Source organism: Gouania willdenowi, chromosome 16 (assembly GCF_900634775.1).
Source record: "Gouania willdenowi chromosome 16, fGouWil2.1, whole genome shotgun sequence".
Taxonomy (NCBI): domain Eukaryota; kingdom Metazoa; phylum Chordata; class Actinopteri; order Blenniiformes; family Gobiesocidae; genus Gouania; species Gouania willdenowi.
In genome coordinates, this window is record NC_041059.1 from 29527201 (window position 1) to 29548295 (window position 21095).

General features: G+C 35.0%; 3 protein-coding genes across 3 annotated transcripts in view; 2 read left to right on the forward strand and 1 right to left on the reverse strand.

The window, feature by feature from the left end:
• Positions 1–2117: 2117 nt before the first annotated feature.
• On the reverse strand, positions 2118–6804 carry LOC114478328 (proteasome subunit alpha type-2). Its single transcript, XM_028471327.1, has 8 exons — positions 6710–6804; positions 6187–6263; positions 5414–5546; positions 5026–5148; positions 4875–4956; positions 4725–4798; positions 2970–3027; positions 2118–2411 (listed from the first exon to the last, which is right to left on the reverse strand). Exons 1-8 carry the CDS (start codon positions 6799–6801, stop codon positions 2295–2297), a joined length of 756 nt encoding a protein of 251 aa, XP_028327128.1. The 5' UTR covers positions 6802–6804; the 3' UTR covers positions 2118–2294.
• Positions 6805–7833: 1029 nt separating this feature from the next.
• mrpl32 (mitochondrial ribosomal protein L32) lies at positions 7834–11426 on the forward strand. The gene is made up of 3 exons (XM_028471328.1): positions 7834–8013; positions 8863–9044; positions 11067–11426. Exons 1-3 carry the CDS (start codon positions 7917–7919, stop codon positions 11316–11318), a joined length of 531 nt encoding a protein of 176 aa, XP_028327129.1. The 5' UTR covers positions 7834–7916; the 3' UTR covers positions 11319–11426.
• A 2332-nt stretch (positions 11427–13758) lies between these two features.
• dnah2 (dynein, axonemal, heavy chain 2) overlaps positions 13759–21095 on the forward strand; it is a 63821-nt gene continuing 56484 nt past the window's right edge. The window contains 5 exon segments of the mRNA XM_028470712.1: positions 13759–13855; positions 15476–15551; positions 15731–15892; positions 16150–16384; positions 17680–17790. Of these exon segments, the coding sequence (XP_028326513.1) occupies positions 13848–13855; positions 15476–15551; positions 15731–15892; positions 16150–16384; positions 17680–17790 (592 nt within the window). The 5' untranslated portion in view covers positions 13759–13847.

The window sequence follows — 21095 nt, forward strand, 5'->3', positions numbered from 1 at the left end:
GGTCAGATAGTGGAGCCCAGAGCTCACAGTAAACATGGTGATGCTGTGTTTAATTGTTATGCTGCAAAGAAGTGGAACAAACGGCCAGCAGAGCTGAAGTCAGCATCCAATGTGAACATTTTTAAATCAAAGTTAAAGGCACTTTTTTTCTCTACTGCGTATGGTTGAGAGGGAGATTTTTGGTCATGTTGTTGATGTAATGTGTTTGTTGATGATTTTAATTGATTTTACTGATGATTTTTCAAAATAAATTGCCGACTTTAATGCTCTTATAGATTTTAAGCTGTTGAATGTTTTCTGTTGCACTTTTTGATCATGTAAAGCACATCGAGTTGCCTTGTGTATGAAATGTGCTATACAAATAAATTGGCCTTTCCTTGCCTGATAAGTACATTTAGAAGATTTTAGGACATATTTGTAAAATCCGTGGAAGATAATTTAACGTTGCAGGTGCGGCTGGAACTAGTGATGGAACAAATGCTAATCAGAGGTAATGCTGTTATGTTTCATCATACCTGTAGGAAAATCAGCCGTCAGGTCACTCTCAGATGTTTTGCATTAAGCTCACCATACATGGCCCACAAAAACCTTTAAATATCCAAAGTAACACACACGTCAATATGCTTTATGTTGAAGGACAGTGTCTATTATTGTTTTAATCAATTCCACCAAAAATGGTGGAAAAGGTGGTGAAATTTAACCAATACCACAGATATTGGTTAAAAGTTGCAAATTATAGTGGCCAAAAACAGACAGAAAAAGTTGCAAAATAATAAATAAAAATAATGGGCATGACAATTCTTGAATGTGGTAAAATTGGTTAAAAAAAATAAACATGAAATATAACGAGAAGTGACAATAATCAGTCAACATATATGACGACAGGTGGAAAAGTGGTAGAAAGGGTTTATAAGTGCTGAAAATGTCTTGAAAGTGGAAACAATGTGCAGAAAAAGCATAGAAATGTGATGGAGAAGTGCCAGAAATGAGAGTAATGTAGCAAAAATGCATTAAAAGGAGCAAAAATATGGCAAGAAAAAGTGATGAAAACAGGTTAAAATATGGTGAGTTTGGTGGAGTTGCAGAAAAAGGGTAAAAATTTTCAAAAATGGGCTCAAATTGTTCAGAAAATATTCTTAGTTCCTTAAAGACATCAGGGGACCCGCTCCCAGTGTTTTGCGACCCCAAATTTGTTGAGAACCACTTTTCTATTGACTCACATCTGTAGAGACACATTAGCCAACGATCTACACAGAGACTACAAAGAACCATGGTGCTGGGAGTGGTCATCCACATGCCCACCTCCATCAGCCCGCATCTGGAACTCCCTGTCGTATCTGTTGCTTGGTCTGACTGCTTTACTTGAGGCTGTATTGTTGGCCGGCTCAGCCAACAATCCAGCACAGCAGCACTCTGCTACAACTTTTGATTTCTGACACCGTACACGTCATCAAAGGTCAAAGCTGAAAGCTGCTAGACACGACGGAAAAAATAAATCCTCGTAAAACCGCTAATTACAAGCTAACTATGGAATGTAATAAGACAAAATACACAACGGAGCGCGTTTTCGGCGGTGTTGCGTAAGTCAAACTAGTTCTTTAAAACAAATATGGATACAAAAGGGGAGTTTCTGGTGTCTCCTAGATTGTGTGACAGAGCAAATCCCACCACACTCTTTTAGAATAAAAGTCCACAACATAAACAATGGCAAAATACCAGCTCAACATTATTTTATTTAAATGTTTGACAGGTATGAGAAATACAAAGTTTCGAACTGAGTCTAGCATGAAAAAAAAGGAGAAAACATTACAAATTAAAGATAGATCCAAACTGCAAAATCTCCCTTTTCCTTTGAATCCAAGAAGTTATCCTACTTCTTCATGCAATGGTGTACGTTTAAAAGACAGGTGGTGTTATAATTTGAAAAAGTAAGCTTTAACTTTACTAGGATCCAAAGCAACACTTGAGATCTTGAGGTCTTCTCAGTCCACATTTCATTTTTATACACATTAGCCACATCTTATAGTTTTGTTTTATTTTATATTCAGTGTTCCAACTGACAGAAGAATTTTTTATATATCTGCTTATGAGACGTCAATACAACCGGACAGGCAACCTGTATTTTCATGTTAATGATCACAACACTAGTTAAGATACAGCCAGTTTTCAGGGTGTGACCTTGAATATTTTACACTGTGTTGAAGCTCAAGCTGAAAGATGATCTATAAAATGAGGCTAACGTGTCAAGTCTTGTATGAAACGTGACCTGAGTCCTATCTCCCCTGGTCCTACGTTTATGCAATGGCTGCCAGATAATCTTTGACTTCAGCTGGGGTGAGTCGTTTGAAGCCAGCCTCGTTGCAAATACCAACTTCAATGTTCTCCTCCGTCATCTGTCCTTCAAAGCTCTCCTGCAATAAAGAGGGATGTTAATTACAACTGCATCAAAAAGACAAATAGTCAGTTTGTAGTTATGACTAAGCATATTTGGGACAAGCTCAGAATGATTATTCATGCTTGTGTGTCCTCACGGCTACACTACTGCAACAGCCTGTTCAAATGGCTCCTCTCTACATCGCTGACCTAATCATGCCCTACAAGCTCAACTCCAAGACTGAGGTCGTCTGGACAGAACCTGTCGATGGTCCCACAAACTTGTTTTAAAACTGGTGAAGACCGATCATTCAAAGCCACCGCGCCCCGCCTTTGGAATTAACTTCCTTCAGTTCTATGGATTCAGTGGATGCCTTTAAAAGGACCTAAAAACCTACTGGTTTTAGCTTCTATTCTAATCCAACCTGACCTAGTGTTGTGTTTGTTATACTTGATTGCATGCTCTTAACTATTTTATTTATTTTACTACTGTGAAGCACATTGTGACTTTTGTCTGTGAGAGCACTACACAAATACATTTTACTTATATGATAATGATGCATAGAAAGATTTCTAAAAGTGCAAAAACTACTCACCTTTAGTGTCAGAATGGCGGTGTGAATGGCATCCTCCAGCTCCAGTTCATTGTTATATCTAAAGAAAAATAAAGTAATTAAGATTATAATAAGCATTATAAGTAGGAGTGGGTGATATGGAAAATAATTCATATCACATTTTTGTCTTTGTAAAATCACAATGACATGTTTATCGCAATTCAGATCATTTTGACTATTATTAAGTTATTTACCAGCAAAACCAACCAATTCACCTTAAAGTACTTAGTCATTGCCCTAAATGGAGAAATAAAATTACATTTACGATTTTTCCCCTACTTTTTTAAAGAAAACAGAAAGTACAAAGATGTCTCCAAAAAGTTTTGATTTTATTTGGTCAAATTAACCTTTATTTACCTCGTGCCAAAATAAAATAATAATTTGTAGTTTGAAAGGAGACTAAATTGTTAAAGTTCACATTAATAGCTGCACCACTTTCAAACACATTAACAAACATTTATTTCAGTAACCTGAAGAAAAATGTAAAATAATTCATGATTTTTCTAAATCTTTATGGTTCTTTAATAGCTATATATAGCACGTTGTTTAAAATATTTTTTCTAAAATATAAATAAAGTGACTCTTCAGGGAGGCCAAACTTCTTTCTTGAATAAAATACTTCTGTAAATAAAAAGATAGCATAGCACATTGTATGCAAATGATAAATCAGAGATTGATAAATAACGATAATAAACTGCAAACTTAAGACCTTTGTTAAACTTTGTTTTAAAACAAACAGTGCCACTTACATCCCTGAATACATGAACAAGCGTCACATTTTGGTTGATGTGCAGAATATGAAGGTCTGTTATTGAGGTTTAGTACTTTTATGTAACAACTCGTCCCTGGTTCCACTGGACCGTATGTCTCTAGCTGCAGAAAATAAACGTAATAGTTTGGGCTAATGATATCACCACTGTCAGCTTTAGTTTGTTGTCACTGTCTTGTTCTCTTTGCAAAGTGCTGCATTTCTTCCACTAGGCTGGATGCCTCTGTTCTAGATGCTGGAATAAGTTTGTTGTGCTGCTGCCTTTTGTTGCTTTAAACAAACCTTGCAGCTGCACTCGCTTGTTGCACGTCTGTCGCTACAACCCAAACCAATTCCAGACAATTGACGACACTATTCTATTACCATTATACCAATGTTGTTGCTGTGTGTGCACTGAGAGAGACAAGAAGAAGGGGGGAGCTACGGAATCTCACGGGGACAAAAAAATGCACCGTAGCAAAAGAAGAAAAAATTATTATTTCAATTGTCCACAACAATAAACTTTAATTCATCTTTTTTTTTTTTTTAAACACAATATATCGCCAAGGCCTAGCATAATGATTTATTAATTACAGTAAACGTATATGCCTACCATTTGTTAGGGGACAAATAGAGAAGAGAGAGAGAGAGAGAGAGAGAGAGGGGCAATCTCACCTGAATTACAAAATCGGTTTTAAAATATAAAATCCATAACCTCTAAAAGGTGTCGTGATAATCAGTTACAGTATATTCACATCACTTCCTCTTTACCACAAACCGGAGCTTAAAATATGTAAAAATGACCCCTAAAAATGAACAAATGTCACAATCAGTTCTTATTTCCTCCATTATTTGTTGTTCCAAGGATTTTCTTAATATTTACAAAGATGAGCACAAATGAAAAACAGAACAGAAACACCTTATCTTAAAGAGCTGGTAAATTAGGGAACTCGCTGAATAAGACTCATTTTTCTGTCTATCCAACATACCTTTTCTCCAGGAATGTTTTCCCATTAACGTAGTTCTTTCCCATGGCTGTGGCTTTCCATGCAAAATATGCACCCTGTATTAACAGCAAAATGAAACCTTTAATATCGTTACTCATAATGAGGGGGAAAAAAAGTAAGAGAGAAACGTACAGATGGATCAGACTGGAACAAGTAGGGATGGTCCTCATCCCACCCAGCTATCAGCAGTGATACACCAAATGGACGCACGCCACTAAAGAGGAACAAAAGATGAATAAATACACTCTAATCTAAAACATGATGAGTTTTTGTGCATACTCACCCTGACTGTGTGTACTCCTGCATGACAGAGGCCACTCTCTGGACAAGCTGGCCTGTGGGGATTGGCTCCTGGTAAACCAGGAAGTACTGCTGAGCGAGCTTCCGAGCTCGCCGCACCAAAACCCTGTCAAAGCACAGCACAAGTACATTTAAAACTATACGAGAGCTTAGTCACAACAGAGCCAGGGGTCCACAGCAAAAAAAAATAAACCACAAGCTCATTACATAGATCTCCAAAGCTAAAAAAAAAAAAAAAAAAAGTGACAATCGGGAAAGCAGCAACGCCAAGGAAGGATTTACACTTACAAATACTGAGTATAGTTTGAAAAGTATTATCTTTGTTTGACTGGAAGCAATACAGAACAAACCAATGCAGACAGACCACCCACCTGTAGTCTGGACCCATGCCACTGTACACCATGCCTATGTGCTTAGTGATGGGCTCCACCTTGTGGACGCTCTGCTCATCGTAAAGAATGGACTTTTGTTTTTTCTCTGTTGCAAGAACAACTCCATTGGACGCTGGAAAAAAAAGACAGCATCGTCACACTTGCTTAACATTCCCTGCAATCAAAGTTTCAACTCTATTTGTATGTATGACTTCTTTAATAAAGATAATAAAACTCAAATGTTATTTATCCCATGGACCTGCAGGCTTAGGGTACTTATAATAAATATGGTTGTTTCCTTATTGTTTATTAGGGAAACACTGCCAAATTAAACGATGCATTTCGAAATTAACTCCAACACATATTTTGTGCATCCCCCCAAAAGAAATTCCCCAAAAAAAGGTATTTAAAGAAGTTGGAAAGAATAGAACATGATACACAAAATAACTTTATAAAAACGCAAAATGACAACAAGAGGCACAAAAAATTCTCAGCCAAAGTACACAAATATAAAACTAAAACAGAAAGATTTAAAAAATACACAAAATGAATCATAAAGACAACAAAGATGCACATGGTGCATCCATAAAATGACCAAAACTTACTCAGAAAAACCCTTTGCACATTCAAAACCAGGCATATCATATAATATAATATAATATAATATAATATAATATAATAGATCAATGTCTGAGTCAACAGTTCATCTTAGTTTAGAACCTAAATACAGTATAATAATAATAATAATAATAATAATAATAAAAAAAACAAACCTTTGATACCAACTGAGGGAGCTCCGGCTGCTACAGCTGCCAGAGCATATTCGATCTGCACCAGTTTTCCCGAAGGACTGCAAGAAAAACACCAAATGCAAAGTCATTATAATGGAATACAGGCATTTACCGCGTTTTAATCTGAAACGCACGGTGAACTGCTGAGACAAAACTGAAAGTAAAACAAAAAAATTGCGCTACATGACGACTCTTAAACCACGTTTAATTTATAACTAATTTCATGTCGTGCGGTTATTAGTTTTCCCCATACAATAGCTTTCATATATATTGTCTCATTACAATGTGTCATTAAATACTCGTAACTAGCTGCCAGGCTAATGTTAGCCTATTTCATTCAGCCGGGGATGACAGTGCATCAGCCACAGAAACCGCTCAAACAGCATCTTAAAAGATCCACAGAACAAAGTACATGCCCGCATTGTCACCAAAGTCTTTAAATTAATCATAAATTAATAGGTTATGCGCTATTCAACCGACTTGTGGCTGTTTAAACAAAGTTTACCTGAAAGTGGTAAGAGAGAAACTGTAGCCTCGTTCCGCCATCTTGTTCTTCTTCTTCTGATGTGGAGCGTCTGCAGTGCCCCACGTGGACATCCACTATCCTCTGCTAGCTCACTGACGGAATTAGATATCTGCATTAAACTGTCATTACATATTTAAATATATTGTACTGGGTGTATGGGAGTTTAGGAATTTTTTTGCATTATTGTATATTTTAGTTATTATGGTATAAAATTGTTGTTTGTCCGAAATAAATAATTAAAAAATAATAATAAAAAGGGGTGGAATTAATAAAATAAATTTAATCGAAATGAATCAATTCAGAACGAACGTGTTGTACTTTTTCCGATTTGGAAACAAAAGTGAAATAGATACACAAAGAAAAATGTGTTCAGCAAATTTATAAATTAGAAAACATCGTAAGTGAAAAGCGTTGAAATACTTTTTGTCTGTATACAGTCTGTGAAGTAGTTTATGGCTTGTAATGGATTAAGATATTGTGTGAAATTATTGTAGAGATTCAATTCTCATGTATGAAAAACCTGGCCATGGCTTTTTTTTTTTCATTCATTTATTTATATATTTTTAAAGCTCAAAAGATTACTATTTATTTATTATAAACCCATAAAAGGAATTGCATCCATAATTTACAGAGAATCACACTAAATTGCCAATGCTCTGACATAACATATCACTCATATTTGCAAAGGCTTCATCAAAATGTACAACATGTAAAGGCCAAATGACAACTCGAAATAAAGCACTTTGTCAGCACTTAATGGTAAAATCACAAAGAGCCGAGGAAATTATTTTACACAAATCACAAGTGTGGAATTATTATAATTTTTTTTTTTTTTTTTTAAGATATCTGCAATTATGTATTAACTTGTTTTGTTCCTGTTTTTTCCCCAAATGCATCTTCGTCCTGTCAAATACTTTAATCTTTTGGTATTATTATTATTATTATTATTATTATTATTATTATTATTATTATTATTATTATTATTATTATTATTATTATTATTATTATTATTTCATTTACGTCAGTAAAGTTAGGAATGTTTACCGCAAGAGGGCAGTGACACACAAAACAAAGGTTTTCCAGCCCATTATTTAGCAGTCGAAGTACTGTTTGCTCGTCGCTTCCTGATGACGTGTTATTCCTGCGTGACCGTGAGTGTTTGAAGAGTCAAAACGCGGTGACCAACATGATGAACTTGTCTGCGTTAATTCACAGCCTGAGAAGCTCTTTGCTTCACATTGAAAGCAGACTGATACAGGCGGTCGGACTGGACACACAACTACGTGAGTTTGACAACAACGGGTGACACTGAAACCCGGAAACATACCGGAGACAGAGTAAATGTGTCTCCGTACCGCATACACAGGCTGTAATATCACCAAGTTTATCATTGTACCATTTATTATAGCTACTGTCTTTACCAGGGAGCAAATAATTATTTCTGGTTATTGTTGTCTCGGATTGTATTTACCGGTGATTAGTTTCTAGTGCTCGGAATTACTACAACATTTTTTTCTTAAAATTTTTTTTAATTATTATTATTATTATTATTATTATTATTTTTTTCTTAAAATTGTAATCATAGTACAAACTAATCACATGATCTAACCAGCTGATAGTGTGGGTCACATGTAATTACACTTCAGAAGTAAAAACTGACTTCTTTTTATTTATGTTTTAAATATTTTTATAACATTGTGTGTATTATTAAGTTGTATTTATTTATTTCAAAAGGTTGCCTCATTCAGATGTATGTATATGTTCATAACAGGAACTATACAATAGTAAAATAATATTCATAAACTTTTATTATGCAGTAGGAACTACACGCCGGAAAATGAAGCTTATTTAAACTTTGGAAAACAATAACCATGAATAAATATTTGCTCTCTGGTAAAGATAGAAGCTCTAACAACTGGTACAATAATAAACTTGGTAATATTACAGCCTGTGCATGCAGTACAGGGTCACATTCACTCTGTCTCTGGTATGTCTATGAAATGTTTCTGGATGGTTCCGGGTTTTAGTTTCACCCGACAACAACAACATTAACACAGTCACACCCTGACAGGAACTAGTCTTTGTCTAAGTTTCTCTGCTGTATAATCTGTACCACCGTTCCCTATGTACAGCACTGTGTCCGGCCCTAAGCGGCCCCAGCCTGCTGCCTCAGCTGGACCAGGAGCCCCACATCCCGGAGCAGGACCCCAAGCTTACTGACAGCATCCTATGGATGGCAGCACCCAAAAAGAGACGCACCATTGAGGTGAACCGCACCAGGAGAAGATCCGAGAGCAAACTGATTAAAGTTAAGGTAGGCATCATTACTTCTATATCATCATGGTGTAAAGAGTAGTGATATATCCTACTCAAGTAGAAGCATTGTCACTTGATTTAAATTGTTCTCAACTACAAGTAAGTCATACATAACATACTCAAGTACAAGTAAAAAGTAGCTCAACTAAATGGTACTCAAACTAAAGTAAAAGTTATCAGTTACTTTCACCCCCCACATTTATTATTGGTAACAAATCTTGCCACGGTTCCCTTGCATACGGTAAACATCTCATGTATAAACTTAAAAAGAAAGAGACAAAATCTTGCATAATTGGAACTTAATTTATTTTCACAAAGGCATCTGTATAAAATGAAAGGTTTGTCAAAATGTACAATTATTTTTAAAATAAAATAACACCAACGATTTCAATTCAAAATAAAAAAAAACTTTATTTTGAGAAAATAGCCAGCATTCAATAACATTTTGGCACATGCATTATGTTTAATCTGGTTGGTCAACTATCATGTGATGCATTTGATTGTTGTCTGGTTATTTAATTTTTTGTAGTTTCACAATGTCCGTTGATCATTTTACAACAAAAAAATAATAATAATAATAATTTACTCAGTAATGATTGAGAGTAGAAATGTAATGAATGACTTTACTTATTTTAAAACATACTTAAGTACAAGTAAAATTACTAATTTAGAAATAGACTCAAAAAAAGTACAAGTACCTATAAAAGCAACTCGATAACAGTAACGTGAGTACTTGTAATCTGTTCCTTTCACCTCTGTTTATCATCACCATTTTATCTCTTTTTCATCCTCCTGACATCCAGCCTACTCATTTCTGTCCACTACAGTTCACATTAGTTATTGATGTTTATTTTCACCCACGTTTATGTATTTATTTATTAATGTTTCTGTTAGCAGGATTACATCAAAAGTACTTTAGGGCAGTGGTTCTCTACTGGTCTCACTTCGGGACCCATATTTTGCCACGGTCATTTTTTTTTAGATTTCAACCAACCAAATATAGTTTTTCAAAAATTGCTGTTGAAAACACACACATAATCTTTTTTAAAACATGAATCTACTGTATATATTTTCTTGTGTAACATTCATTTCACAGCGTCAAAAGAAAAGTTTCTATCAAAATAAAAGACAATTCCATCACGAGAGACATCAAGTATTTATTTATTTTTGACCAGCCGTCTGCGATCCACCCAGTTCATGTCCGCGACCCACTTTTGGGTCCCGACCCATTAGTTGAGAATTGCTGCTTGAGAGATCTTTGACAATTTTTTTTTTTATACCAAAGATAGACCTTAGGCCCTGGAAAACTGCATAACATTTTGGACTGGATGCAGATCAATTAACTGATTCTGGATCAGTTTCAAAAATCAAATAATCCCCGTCTCTCATCATTAGTGGAAAAAATAAAAAAAACAATCTCTCTGTTTGTAATTAACCAAAGTTGATGAAATTTGCCTCTGTTATATCAGGTTGGTTTCTCCATTACCTTACTAAGCTTCATCCTGATCAAATCCAGATTGTGCATTTCATTGTGATTTAATATAATGGGGTGTCCATACATTTGGACCTACTGTATTGTTATTAATGGAGATCCAAGACATTAAAGTGTGAATGATCAGGATATCATGATAAACCATATTTTCTTGATGTTTTATCATTTTAACCTGCCTTTCTAATGGTTTGACAGCCAGGTGGAACTAAGTAAGGAAACATATTTAGGTTTTTTTTTCTAAGTTCCCTGCACCCTCCACTAGATAACAGAGAATACACTGTCCTCTCATTTCCCCCAATGAAAGGATTTATTAATGGCAAACATCACTAGCTAGTCATAGTCACAATATGCAATATATTATATTTATTTATTTTTTTATTTTTTGCAAGAAAAAACATGCCTTTTTGTCTTGCATGTTTACCCCCTGCACTATGCTCACTGTGGTTTGTCCTCAACACGTTAATTTCCTCAGGCTGAACTTGTTCTGAAATCCTTAATGATTACTGTGTGTTTCCTCTTCTGTCTCAGAACAACATCGAGCCGTGTCCAGAGTGTGGCCACCTGAAGCAGAAACACATCATGTGTGGCTTCTGTTACGCTAAAGTGTGCAAAGAGACGTCTCTGATCCGGATGCAGATCAAAGAAATGGAAAACGGCCCATTGAAGGCCCCCACTGTGGAGACTGTGGTTCTGTACGAGGGGGAAACGCCGCGGGAGCAGGACAAAGACAAGAGGATTGTGGAGAGGCCTAGGAAGAGGCCGGCCTGGTTCAGCTACTGATGTTTCCTGTGTGTGTGTCATGACATTTTTTTAAGTGTTAAAGGATGGAGTATGTACTCTGTACTTTCATTGGATCAGGACTGATGCTCAAATAAATGTCCAACAGAATGAAGCATCTCACTGTGAATTCATGGAACATTAAATCAGCATTGATAGAACAGAAAGAGAAATAGAAGTTTTGTTATCATAAACATTTTTCAAACTCAGAACCAAGTCAGGTAAATCTAATTTTGGTAGAAAAAAAAGCCCAGTAATACATCCTGTTTAAGAGTAAAGTATTCTTTATTCAACCAGGTACCCAATTACTGTATTCACCGACTTATTCAAACGGCACATAATACTGTACATTAGCATCCGCAGTGTGTTTATTCCAGCAGTGACAAACATCTCACTCACACTGGACCATCTCAGCCTCCTGAGAAGCACACGCAGAGCATCATTATATGCCACCTGCAACCTTTGCAAAGTTCCTTTTTTATAGTTTGCCCAAAGGTGCGCTGTGTACAGAAGTGTACAAATGATTTGAACAACATTATTTTCACTTTGTCCGTACAAAATCCAAATTTACGCTCCACTGTGTTCGCCTGGGCATACAGTACAATGTTCTACATTGTTCATGTCAGCATCATCAGACAAGTCCTCTGTGAAAATATACTCAAGACGGCAACACAGAAAAACCTGAAAAATAGTGCAATAAAGATAGAAAAAATAAATAAACAATACAATAATAGGAGCTCTACATAAATAGAAATATCAATGATAACTGGTCAAAAGTTTTAGAACACCACACTTTTTCCAGTTTTTTACTGAAATTTATTGTCATTGCACTCTGAAAGCATAGAACAAATAAGCAGTTTGAGTTTAAAAAGAAATGGAATCCATGAACACTACTGTTAATAATAATAATGCATCAATTTTATATAGCGCTTTATCATAGACACTCAAAGACGCTTTACAGAATTAAGGCATTATTCTTTCACTCCACACTTAGTGGTGGCAAACTACTGTTGTAGCCACAGCTGCCCTGGGGCAGAGTGACGGAAGCGAGGCTGCCATAGTGCGCCATCGGACCCTCCGACCACCACCAACACTCACACACACACTACGTTCATACTGTTCACCTGATGCTCATTAGGGTTTGGTACCACAGTATGTTCCCACACTGAAAAGTTGGAACACCTGTAGGAATGAGTATCACGCTGGGTGATTGAGTCTACCACTAAAGGAGGTGCTCAGACCCTCCACAGTCTGATTTTGGGGGCGAGAGGTGTCGTCTATGATGGATGTCAGCTTTGCTACCATCCTCCTCTCCCCCACCTCCTCCAGTGGGTTCAGGGAGCTACTATCCACAGCGTAGTGGATAGTAGAGGCTACCACAGAGTCATAGCATGTCCTAAAGGAGGGGTCTGCTGACCTGGGTCTCCTCAGGAGGTGGAGGTGACTCTGGCCCTTCCTGTACATGGCAACAGTGAGGTGGGACCAGTCCATTTAGTTGTTGAGGTGAACACCCAGGTACTGCAAGCTTAACAGTAATAGACTAATGTATTAACAACCTGGGTACGTCTTATTTCTCTGCTGTACAGACAATATTTTATTCTATGTTTTTATATATATTATATATTTTGTGGAATGATCTTGATTAAACTAAGTATGAATATAATGCAGTTCAAGAAAATGTACAGAAATATATCTTTGAAAAGTACAGCAATGAAGAAGGAGAATGTAAATCTCACAGATGTTGATGAGACCTGTGCATTTAGTTTTTGTTATCTTTTTTCTCGATTGGAGTATATTTGTATTGTCAATTGAGTTTATTTCAATAGATTTTGCAGTAGTTATGGTGAAGAGTGGGGGTAGGACATGACAAGCATAGGCTTCTTCCTGTCCCATGTCCAAATCAAATCTATTATGATTTGTTTATTCAATTCAATTCAACTTTATGTGTATAGCGCAAATTACAACAAAGTCATCCCAGTTTATTCGTTTTCCTTTTCATTCGTTTTTGTTGTTGTTTGTTCTAAATAAATAAATAAATTCCTGGCACCAGTCCGCACACGGCCAAAGACACCAGTTAAATACAACCATGAGCAGTTGATGAATGGTGTTTGAGCTATTTTAAATGGCATTTTAAAGCCATTACAAATAAGGATTTTAAAATGTTGGTAAACATTGATGTGTCAGGCTTATATTGCTCAAGTTAGTATCTAAATAGTTTTATAACTTTTAGTTTCTGTGCTTTTTTGCCAGTGCAATGACGTCTGGGAGATACAGTGTTCTGTTTCATTTAATTAAATAACATTTAATATCGTCATCTAACAAGTGTAATGGATCCATTCAGCCCAGCAGCTGAGGGCGGGGCTTCTCGCTCTGTTTATTCAATCCACTGCAAGGTCCGCACACACATACACGTTTCCTTGACGACCACACCACACGTTTCCATGGAGACAAGCAGACATTAGCTGTTGGTGTTAACACACACCGTAGAACTGATAGTTATACCTGGTGAATGCTGTGGCCTGAGAATTAACAATGGAACCGTAAGTTTAAAGTTTACACATTTACATTTACAACATTTCTTATTCGATGTTTTAACTGTAACTCAACAAATTGTTTCTTATGCTTTTTATTAGATTTTCTCTTTCTTTTTTTTTTAGTTATATTTTTTATCTATAGTTCATTGAAAAAAGGTTCGACATTATAACGAGTTTAAAGCTTTTCTAATGTCTGAAAATGAGTTGTTTATATCGGACATTAATCAAATAAGTTTGATGGAAATAATTACATTGACTTTACAGTGTTATTTTTCTCCAATTGATTTTTATTACATTTCATTTAAAACAGTCAGGCAAACACTACGTATTGTATGTTTAGCATGAACAGAGACCTAATAAATAACACAGACATAATAGACAACATACAATGTCAAGAAAATAAATCTTAGTAAGATAAAGAAAAATTCATTAACCTAAAATAACATCAACAATATAAAAATTAGATCTTTCACTTAATATCTGTTATGTTTACTTAGTTACATCATTTTTGAATAATTAGTCGACTTCATTTCACTCCATAAATTGTAGGGATTTAATGAATATAAAGTTGAAATTTATTGACGAAGCAAATGTATGGGGTCTTGAGAAATCTGTCTTTATGAATTAAGAATTTGGCTAAAATTAGTTGGACATTTACCATTAATTCTAATTGTTTCCTTTTTAGTTTGACACTGAAGGTTACACTATTGTAGTCTAAAGCAGGAGTTTTTCTTTTCTCCTTTTCAACCAATCAGAAATGATTTTCAGAATTGACACAGTCTTTACAGGTTTTTCACGGACAGGGTAAGTGCTAAGAGCTTCTAAGGTGGAAGCCCAATTATAGTGCATAGACTGAATAGTGACAGAAAAATAAATTCAACTGAATAGACTTTATAATGCATATGATTCAAAATTCAAGATTCAAGATTATTTATTGTCATGCCCTTGTACCAATGTACATCATCACCAGTGATTCAATTATTATTGCTTAGTGGAAGCTCAACTTCACGGTGCATTGGGATGAAATATGTATATAAACAATAAAGAAAAACAGAATACGGTATTTACAATATTAGAATAAAATAGAATTTTAAAAAATTAGCAAAAATAAAAACACAAGAGTAATTAGTGCAAGAAGACCTTCATATTATGTTAATAAAATGGTTCAATAATTATTGGAGTACTTTTATTATATGTATTCTTAAATATATATGCTTTAGAACTAAGATTGATGCATGTACATGTTCTTCTTCTTCTGATATCCTAAACAGTATACACATCATATATAACATCTTTAATATACAGCAAATGTGCCAGGGGGTTAAAATACATTCAAATACTTTGTAGGATGTACAAATATTCATGGCTTTTAGAGCCTTTTTGTTATTAGAGACACTAATAAATGTAATGTATAGGTAATTATATTATTATAAAAGTGTATAAAAGTAGGTTTCTAAGTAATTGCTGTATTTTTGAATATTAACAAATTGATTAAAAAATTTTTTTTATATATATATATATATATATATACATTTTCCTTAACATGCTTTCTAAAGAAATGGAATTGACAAATTTTGCCTACATTTGCCAGGTCCCAATAATTTTTTCTCCTCATCTTTTTCAAAGCCCGAGTGAGGAAGAGGAGTTGGGAAAGGAGAAATTCACAAAAAATGAAGTGGATCACTATGTGGCCATTCGGCTGGTAAAGCTCCGTCAGTGAACATCGTCGTTCATGTTTCTCCTTTAATCTACAACAGAATGTTATTCACTACACACGCACACACACACACACACACACACACACACATATATATATATATATATATATATACAAACAATGTTTTTCACCCATTTCTATTTTATCTGCATGTCCACTGGAAGCTGTTTATTCGTCTCGTGGCTCTGCCTGACGTAACTGAGGACTCATGGACAGAGGAGAATAAGAAGGCTGTGGATTCATTCATTGAGAATACCTCTATCACAACCATGGTGGTCTACATGCAACCTGATGGACTTCAAGTGCAGTACTCCATGCCTTCAATGGTATTTTTCTCAATTTTTCACATGCTTAGATGCTTTGTTTTCTCTAGTGTCTCCATTTATTCTCAATTAAGTATTTCCTTCAATCCTAATCTCAGCAAAAACGACCAGATTGTTGTTTATTACAATGCTTTTGTTTAGCATTCTTATAATGTCTATATGACACAACTGTTTCTGTATTAAAATCAATGCGCTCACTTCATTCATCTTCCTAAATGTTAATATTTTCTTATTTTCTCACGCAAAAATGTGTTCTTTAGGCACAGATGGTGGATATGTTGTGCGTCTTCATCCGGACATCAGGCTCCATGATAATAGCTGAAACATTCCATACAGCCGTTCAGTTTTGCACTGTGCGGGCTAACTTCTTACAGAGTCTTCTTCATGATATCACCTGCTTACATGCACCATCCATAGCTGCTGACGCCTGCAGGGAGAGGAGCTTCAAGGACGACTACACCAATGACATGCACTCCTACCTAGCGTACCTTACAGGTAACACACAGGAATGTATTGGTGCTGCATTTACAGTACACGGATAAACACCCTGAGCAAATGCTACTGATCACATCATCGGTCCATGTGCTGCTTAGAATGGGCTTAACTTATTATGTTTGATTTTATATACATTTCATACAGATAGTACAGATTAGAAGTACTCACATTACTGTAATTGAGTTGCCTTTATGGGTACTATTACTTTTTTTGTGTAATTTCTAAATCAGTGGTTTTACTTGTACTTAAGTATGTTTTAAAAGAAGTAAAGTCATTCATTGCATTTCTACACTCAACCGTTACTGAGTAAATTATGAATGTTTTGTTTTAAAATGATCAACAAACATTGTGAAACTGCAAAAAATTAACTATCAAATGCATCACATCATAGCCGACCAATCAGATTAAACATAATGCATTGAATGCCGGTTATATTCTCAGTTTCAGAGTTAATCAATTAAGCTATACATGGAGCCTGACAATTTTTTAAAAATTTTTGCATTGAATTAATTGCCGTTATTTTATTTAAATAATGATTTTATTTCATACAGATGTTAATTCATGAGATGTTTACTGTATGCAAGGGAACCAAGGTAAGATTTATTACCAAAAATAAACGTGTGGAGTGAAAGAAATTAGTAACTTTTACTTTGAGTACTATTAAATTGAGCTACGTTTTACTTGTACTGGAGTATTTTATGTAGGACTTACTGTACTTGCACTCAGTGTTGGGAGTAACTAGTTATTTCTGTAATATATTACAGTAATATATTCCTTTTTGAAGTAACTCAGTAATGTAACTCATTACAAAAGTGAAAAGTGGTAATATATTACTAGTTACAATTAAAGTAACTCAAGTTACATGCATATTTAATTTAATTGCATATTTGCTTGGTTTTCTCATTATTTGCAATTACTTGAGGTAAAAAAGATGATCTTTATAGTTAAGTTTAACTTATGGGGAACAAAAAAGAGCTTTCTGCTCCTGAAACAGCAGAAGTATTTGAAACAAAACTTACACTGATGTTGTTCAAACACTATCAGTGTGATATTATTAGTGTTCTGGACCAAAAGTAACTCACAGTAAGTCAAAGTAGTGTAATTCAGTTACATTTTAGCAAACAGTATTATTGTAATTCAAATATATACAATTTTTATCCCAGTAACTAACAATATAAATATATTACAAGTTTAGAGTAACTAACCTAACACTGCTTGTACTTGAGTACAATTTCAATCAACTAACGGTACTTCTACTTGAGTAGAATATATCAGTAATCTTTACACCTCTGCAGATCACTATTATAAGAAAATGGGCCTGACGGTTCTGTATATTCCCATGGAGGCTCAACAGTGGAGTGCAGAGGAGGCGGTCAAGGACAAGAAGCTTGTGCAGAGAATGGAAAGTGAGTTTGGATGACAAGAGATAATGTAGATTTTGTACATCTGTTTTGTACCTTGTCTGAGAATGGAATGTTTTATCAGACTTTTCTAAACTCTTATATACATTTTCTATACTCTTATCTCACACATTTTTCTTTTTGTTTCCCAAAATGTTTATTTTCATGTGTATTTTTTCATCCTCTTTTCAAATACCATTATCTGCTCTTCTTTGTTCCCACAATTGATTCTATGTTTTTGTGTCCAACTTCATTATTATTGGCCAGGCATCATAAGCTTCTGGGAACTTAATGTTATCATGCATGTTCTTTCTTTTTTTTTTGGAGGAAATCATACCTCCCATCAGGTCCAGCCCGTGGCATAGCCAAAAAGTTTTAATTCATTTATTTATTTATTTTTTTAAACATTTTTTTTAACTATATATATTTTTTAATTAATTAAACAATCAAAGCGCTGACATTATTAGCAAACTAAACTTGTTAGTATTTTTAATAATTAGTTAGTCTAGTTTTAATGAAAATAAAAAATAGTTTTACTCCCGCCCAGCAAATGGATTGACAGGTTGTCTGAGGCGTAACCCAGGGCAGCTCAGACCAGTGGTTTACTGTTTACTGCTGCAGCACATGGCGTCATATCTAAACAACCGACTAATGATCTGGTGCTCAGGGAAGAAAACAATGGAAAGAAGAGGAGGAAAACGTGGAAAAGCCAGAGGTAAGCCAGTGTTTGAAGATCCATGACAATTTATGAATCCAAGCTAGCAGAGCGACCATGCTAAGGCATGTTAGCAGCTAGTGCTAAACAGAAACAGATAAAATACTAGCATAACAAAAACATTAATTGCATGGCAACAGCGGTCTGTTCATTTATTTCATTGTAGTTCAACGACATTTTAGAACTATGTATTATTATGTACAGTACATGTAAGAAGTGACATCACAGTTTGTGTTTTATACATGGGGGCTTATTTATTTTTATATATACTGTATGTATATAAATGATTTGACATGATCTATAGATAGGTAAACCTATTATAGATGCAGAAATTATGAAGAAGAACGTTAATATTTCTAATTTAGCCGAGACCTTTTTACTTTTAATAAAACTGTATTCTATATGTAAACTTGTGTTTTATTAGTATTCTGTGTCAATCTACTTCATAAATAATAAATAACTTTCATCTACTTTTATCTGCTTTGTGCGGCATCTCAAATTTTTTTTTTTATATTTATAAATATCTAAATATTTATCAATTTCTAATCACATCATGCATGTCCTATAACTTGGTTTGATTGATAGACAGGCTAATAGGTTCACATTCTTTTTTCCCCTTCAGATTCACTGAGGAAATGTGACGATGTCATCGATTACTTAACTGGCAGGAAAACCAGGAGAATAAACTTGTAAAGCTGAACTGAAGGATGAATAGAATGGACGGGGCTTCTGTTTTTAGCTTTTGTTGGTTAAAGGTGCTTTATAAAGCACCACCAGAAAATGGACACTATTTATACAGGATAGTTTCTTTGTGCAATACCTCTGCGAACTGCAATTGTTTAAATTGACGTGTGTTCTTTACTGCAATTTCGGTATTGTTTTGTTGAATCTGGAAGTTTTGCATCTTTTCACAAAATGTGAATGTCAGTAGTGAAACATTTTAGTCATAAGTATTTAAATTTAAAAGAATACTTGATGAGCCAACCCACCACTATCTATCTATCTTTAATCTGTTTTGTTTTTGTGTAATGCCTTACTCTAATAATATTGATAGTATGTATTTTGAACGTGTTACTAAGATATTTAAATTGGCTTTTATTTACTTGTTAATGTTCTTTTATATGTGTATGTGAAACCTTTTTATCATAATTAAATAAAATGTCAAAAAAGTAATTTTGCTCATGTTTTCTCCCTATGTAAAGCATCTATGTGGATATGGTGAAGACCACTATGCAAGTGTTAGGAATTATTCTGATAATAATAATATAACAATGATGTAAAAATCAATTACTTGGTATAAAAAAACGGCATATAAGGGGGCGCCAAAAGAAAATCTCTCCTAGGGTGCCAGAGAGGCTAGGGCCGGCACTGCTTCCCATATGCGAACAATCACCAAATTTTACACAAAGGTCCAATTCCATGCCAGACTGGAAAAAAGTTAAAGATTTTTTTAAATTCACAGCAAATCAACCATATGTGTTACAGATATGTGATTTTAACAAAATGTAGCTCCAATACTGAAGAAACATTTGTACATTTAAACCAATTGCAAATTATGAAGTCCAAAACTCTCCACGACCCTGAAAAACAGGAACAAGTGGGTCTGAAAATGGAAGTCCAATACTGTAAAAACTGATTAAATCTAACTTTTCTCACAATTTTGCCTGAACTTTCTGAATTTCACTCTCATGTGAACAGTTGAAGTCAATGCAAAAATGGCATTTCCCAAAACATCAGTGTCACTTGTGGAGCCAAGAAATCATTGTTTAAAACAAATTACCAACATCTCCATTAGGACTGGGCATCATTTGGATTTCGATTCTCACTTTCGATTCCTGTTCTGAACGATTCTTGATTCCGATTCTTTGCGTTGTGCAGGTCAACAGGTCACAGATTTCACAGGAGAAATTGCAGTCACTACAGTCACATTCCTCTGAACGCACCTTATACAAACCCCGCGGAAACAAACTAGTGCGGACATTTAGGAATCGAAAAAACAAATTGAAATTCAAACATCTTCATTACGGTTCCAGAACCGGACGTTAGGAACCGGTTCTCGGTGCCCAACCCTAATCTCCATGCTGTCTAAATGCAATTGGTGTATTTTTAGATCTTTGTGGTAATAGGGGATGTTTTGAAAGCTTTTTGAAATCTGCCCTTAAATGTTAACAGCTGCTGTCTTGCACACAAGTGACTGGCTTAGTCAATTAGTGAAGCTACAAGTGACATTGCTAATGAGCTCAGCGGTTGACCATCATGAAATGGTTGTGGTGTTTGACTTTTTGATTTATTGGCTAATCATTGCAGCTGTAAAATTCTTATAATGCGAGAGAAGTTTTAAACAAATGTACCAGAGTTTTCTCTTGCTAATTACCTCAGTGACATAGAGCATCGTCTCATGTGCCCGAAATTGTGAGTTCAAGTTTCAAATTATGGTAAATTCACAATAGAATGTCACCTTTTTTTTAATCATCTTTCTACTTTATACCAGTTGGTAGAGAGCTTGGCCAAAACACTGAACCCTATATTGCTCTAAATGGTCGACTAGCACCTTGCATGGCCGCTCTGTCTCATTGATGTGTGAATGAGTTGATAT

Bases quoted from the DNA above. Each gene is read 5' to 3' on its own strand.
- LOC114478328 (XM_028471327.1), bottom strand. From the start codon at position 6,801: ATGTCCACGTGGGGCACTGCAGACGCTCCACATCAGAAGAAGAAGAAC. The intron at 6,264-6,709 runs GTAAACTTTGTT...TTTTTCTTGCAG, and splicing joins TTCTCTCTTACCACTTTCAG to TCCTTCGGGAAAACTGGTGC. The intron at 5,149-5,413 runs GTGGGTGGTCTG...GTGCTTTGACAG, and splicing joins GGCATGGGTCCAGACTACAG to GGTTTTGGTGCGGCGAGCTC.
- mrpl32 (XM_028471328.1), top strand. From the start codon at position 7,917: ATGATGAACTTGTCTGCGTTAATTCACAGCCTGAGAAGCTCTTTGCTT. The intron at 8,014-8,862 runs GTGAGTTTGACA...CCCTATGTACAG, and splicing joins CGGACTGGACACACAACTAC to CACTGTGTCCGGCCCTAAGC. The intron at 9,045-11,066 runs GTAGGCATCATT...CTTCTGTCTCAG, and splicing joins GCAAACTGATTAAAGTTAAG to AACAACATCGAGCCGTGTCC.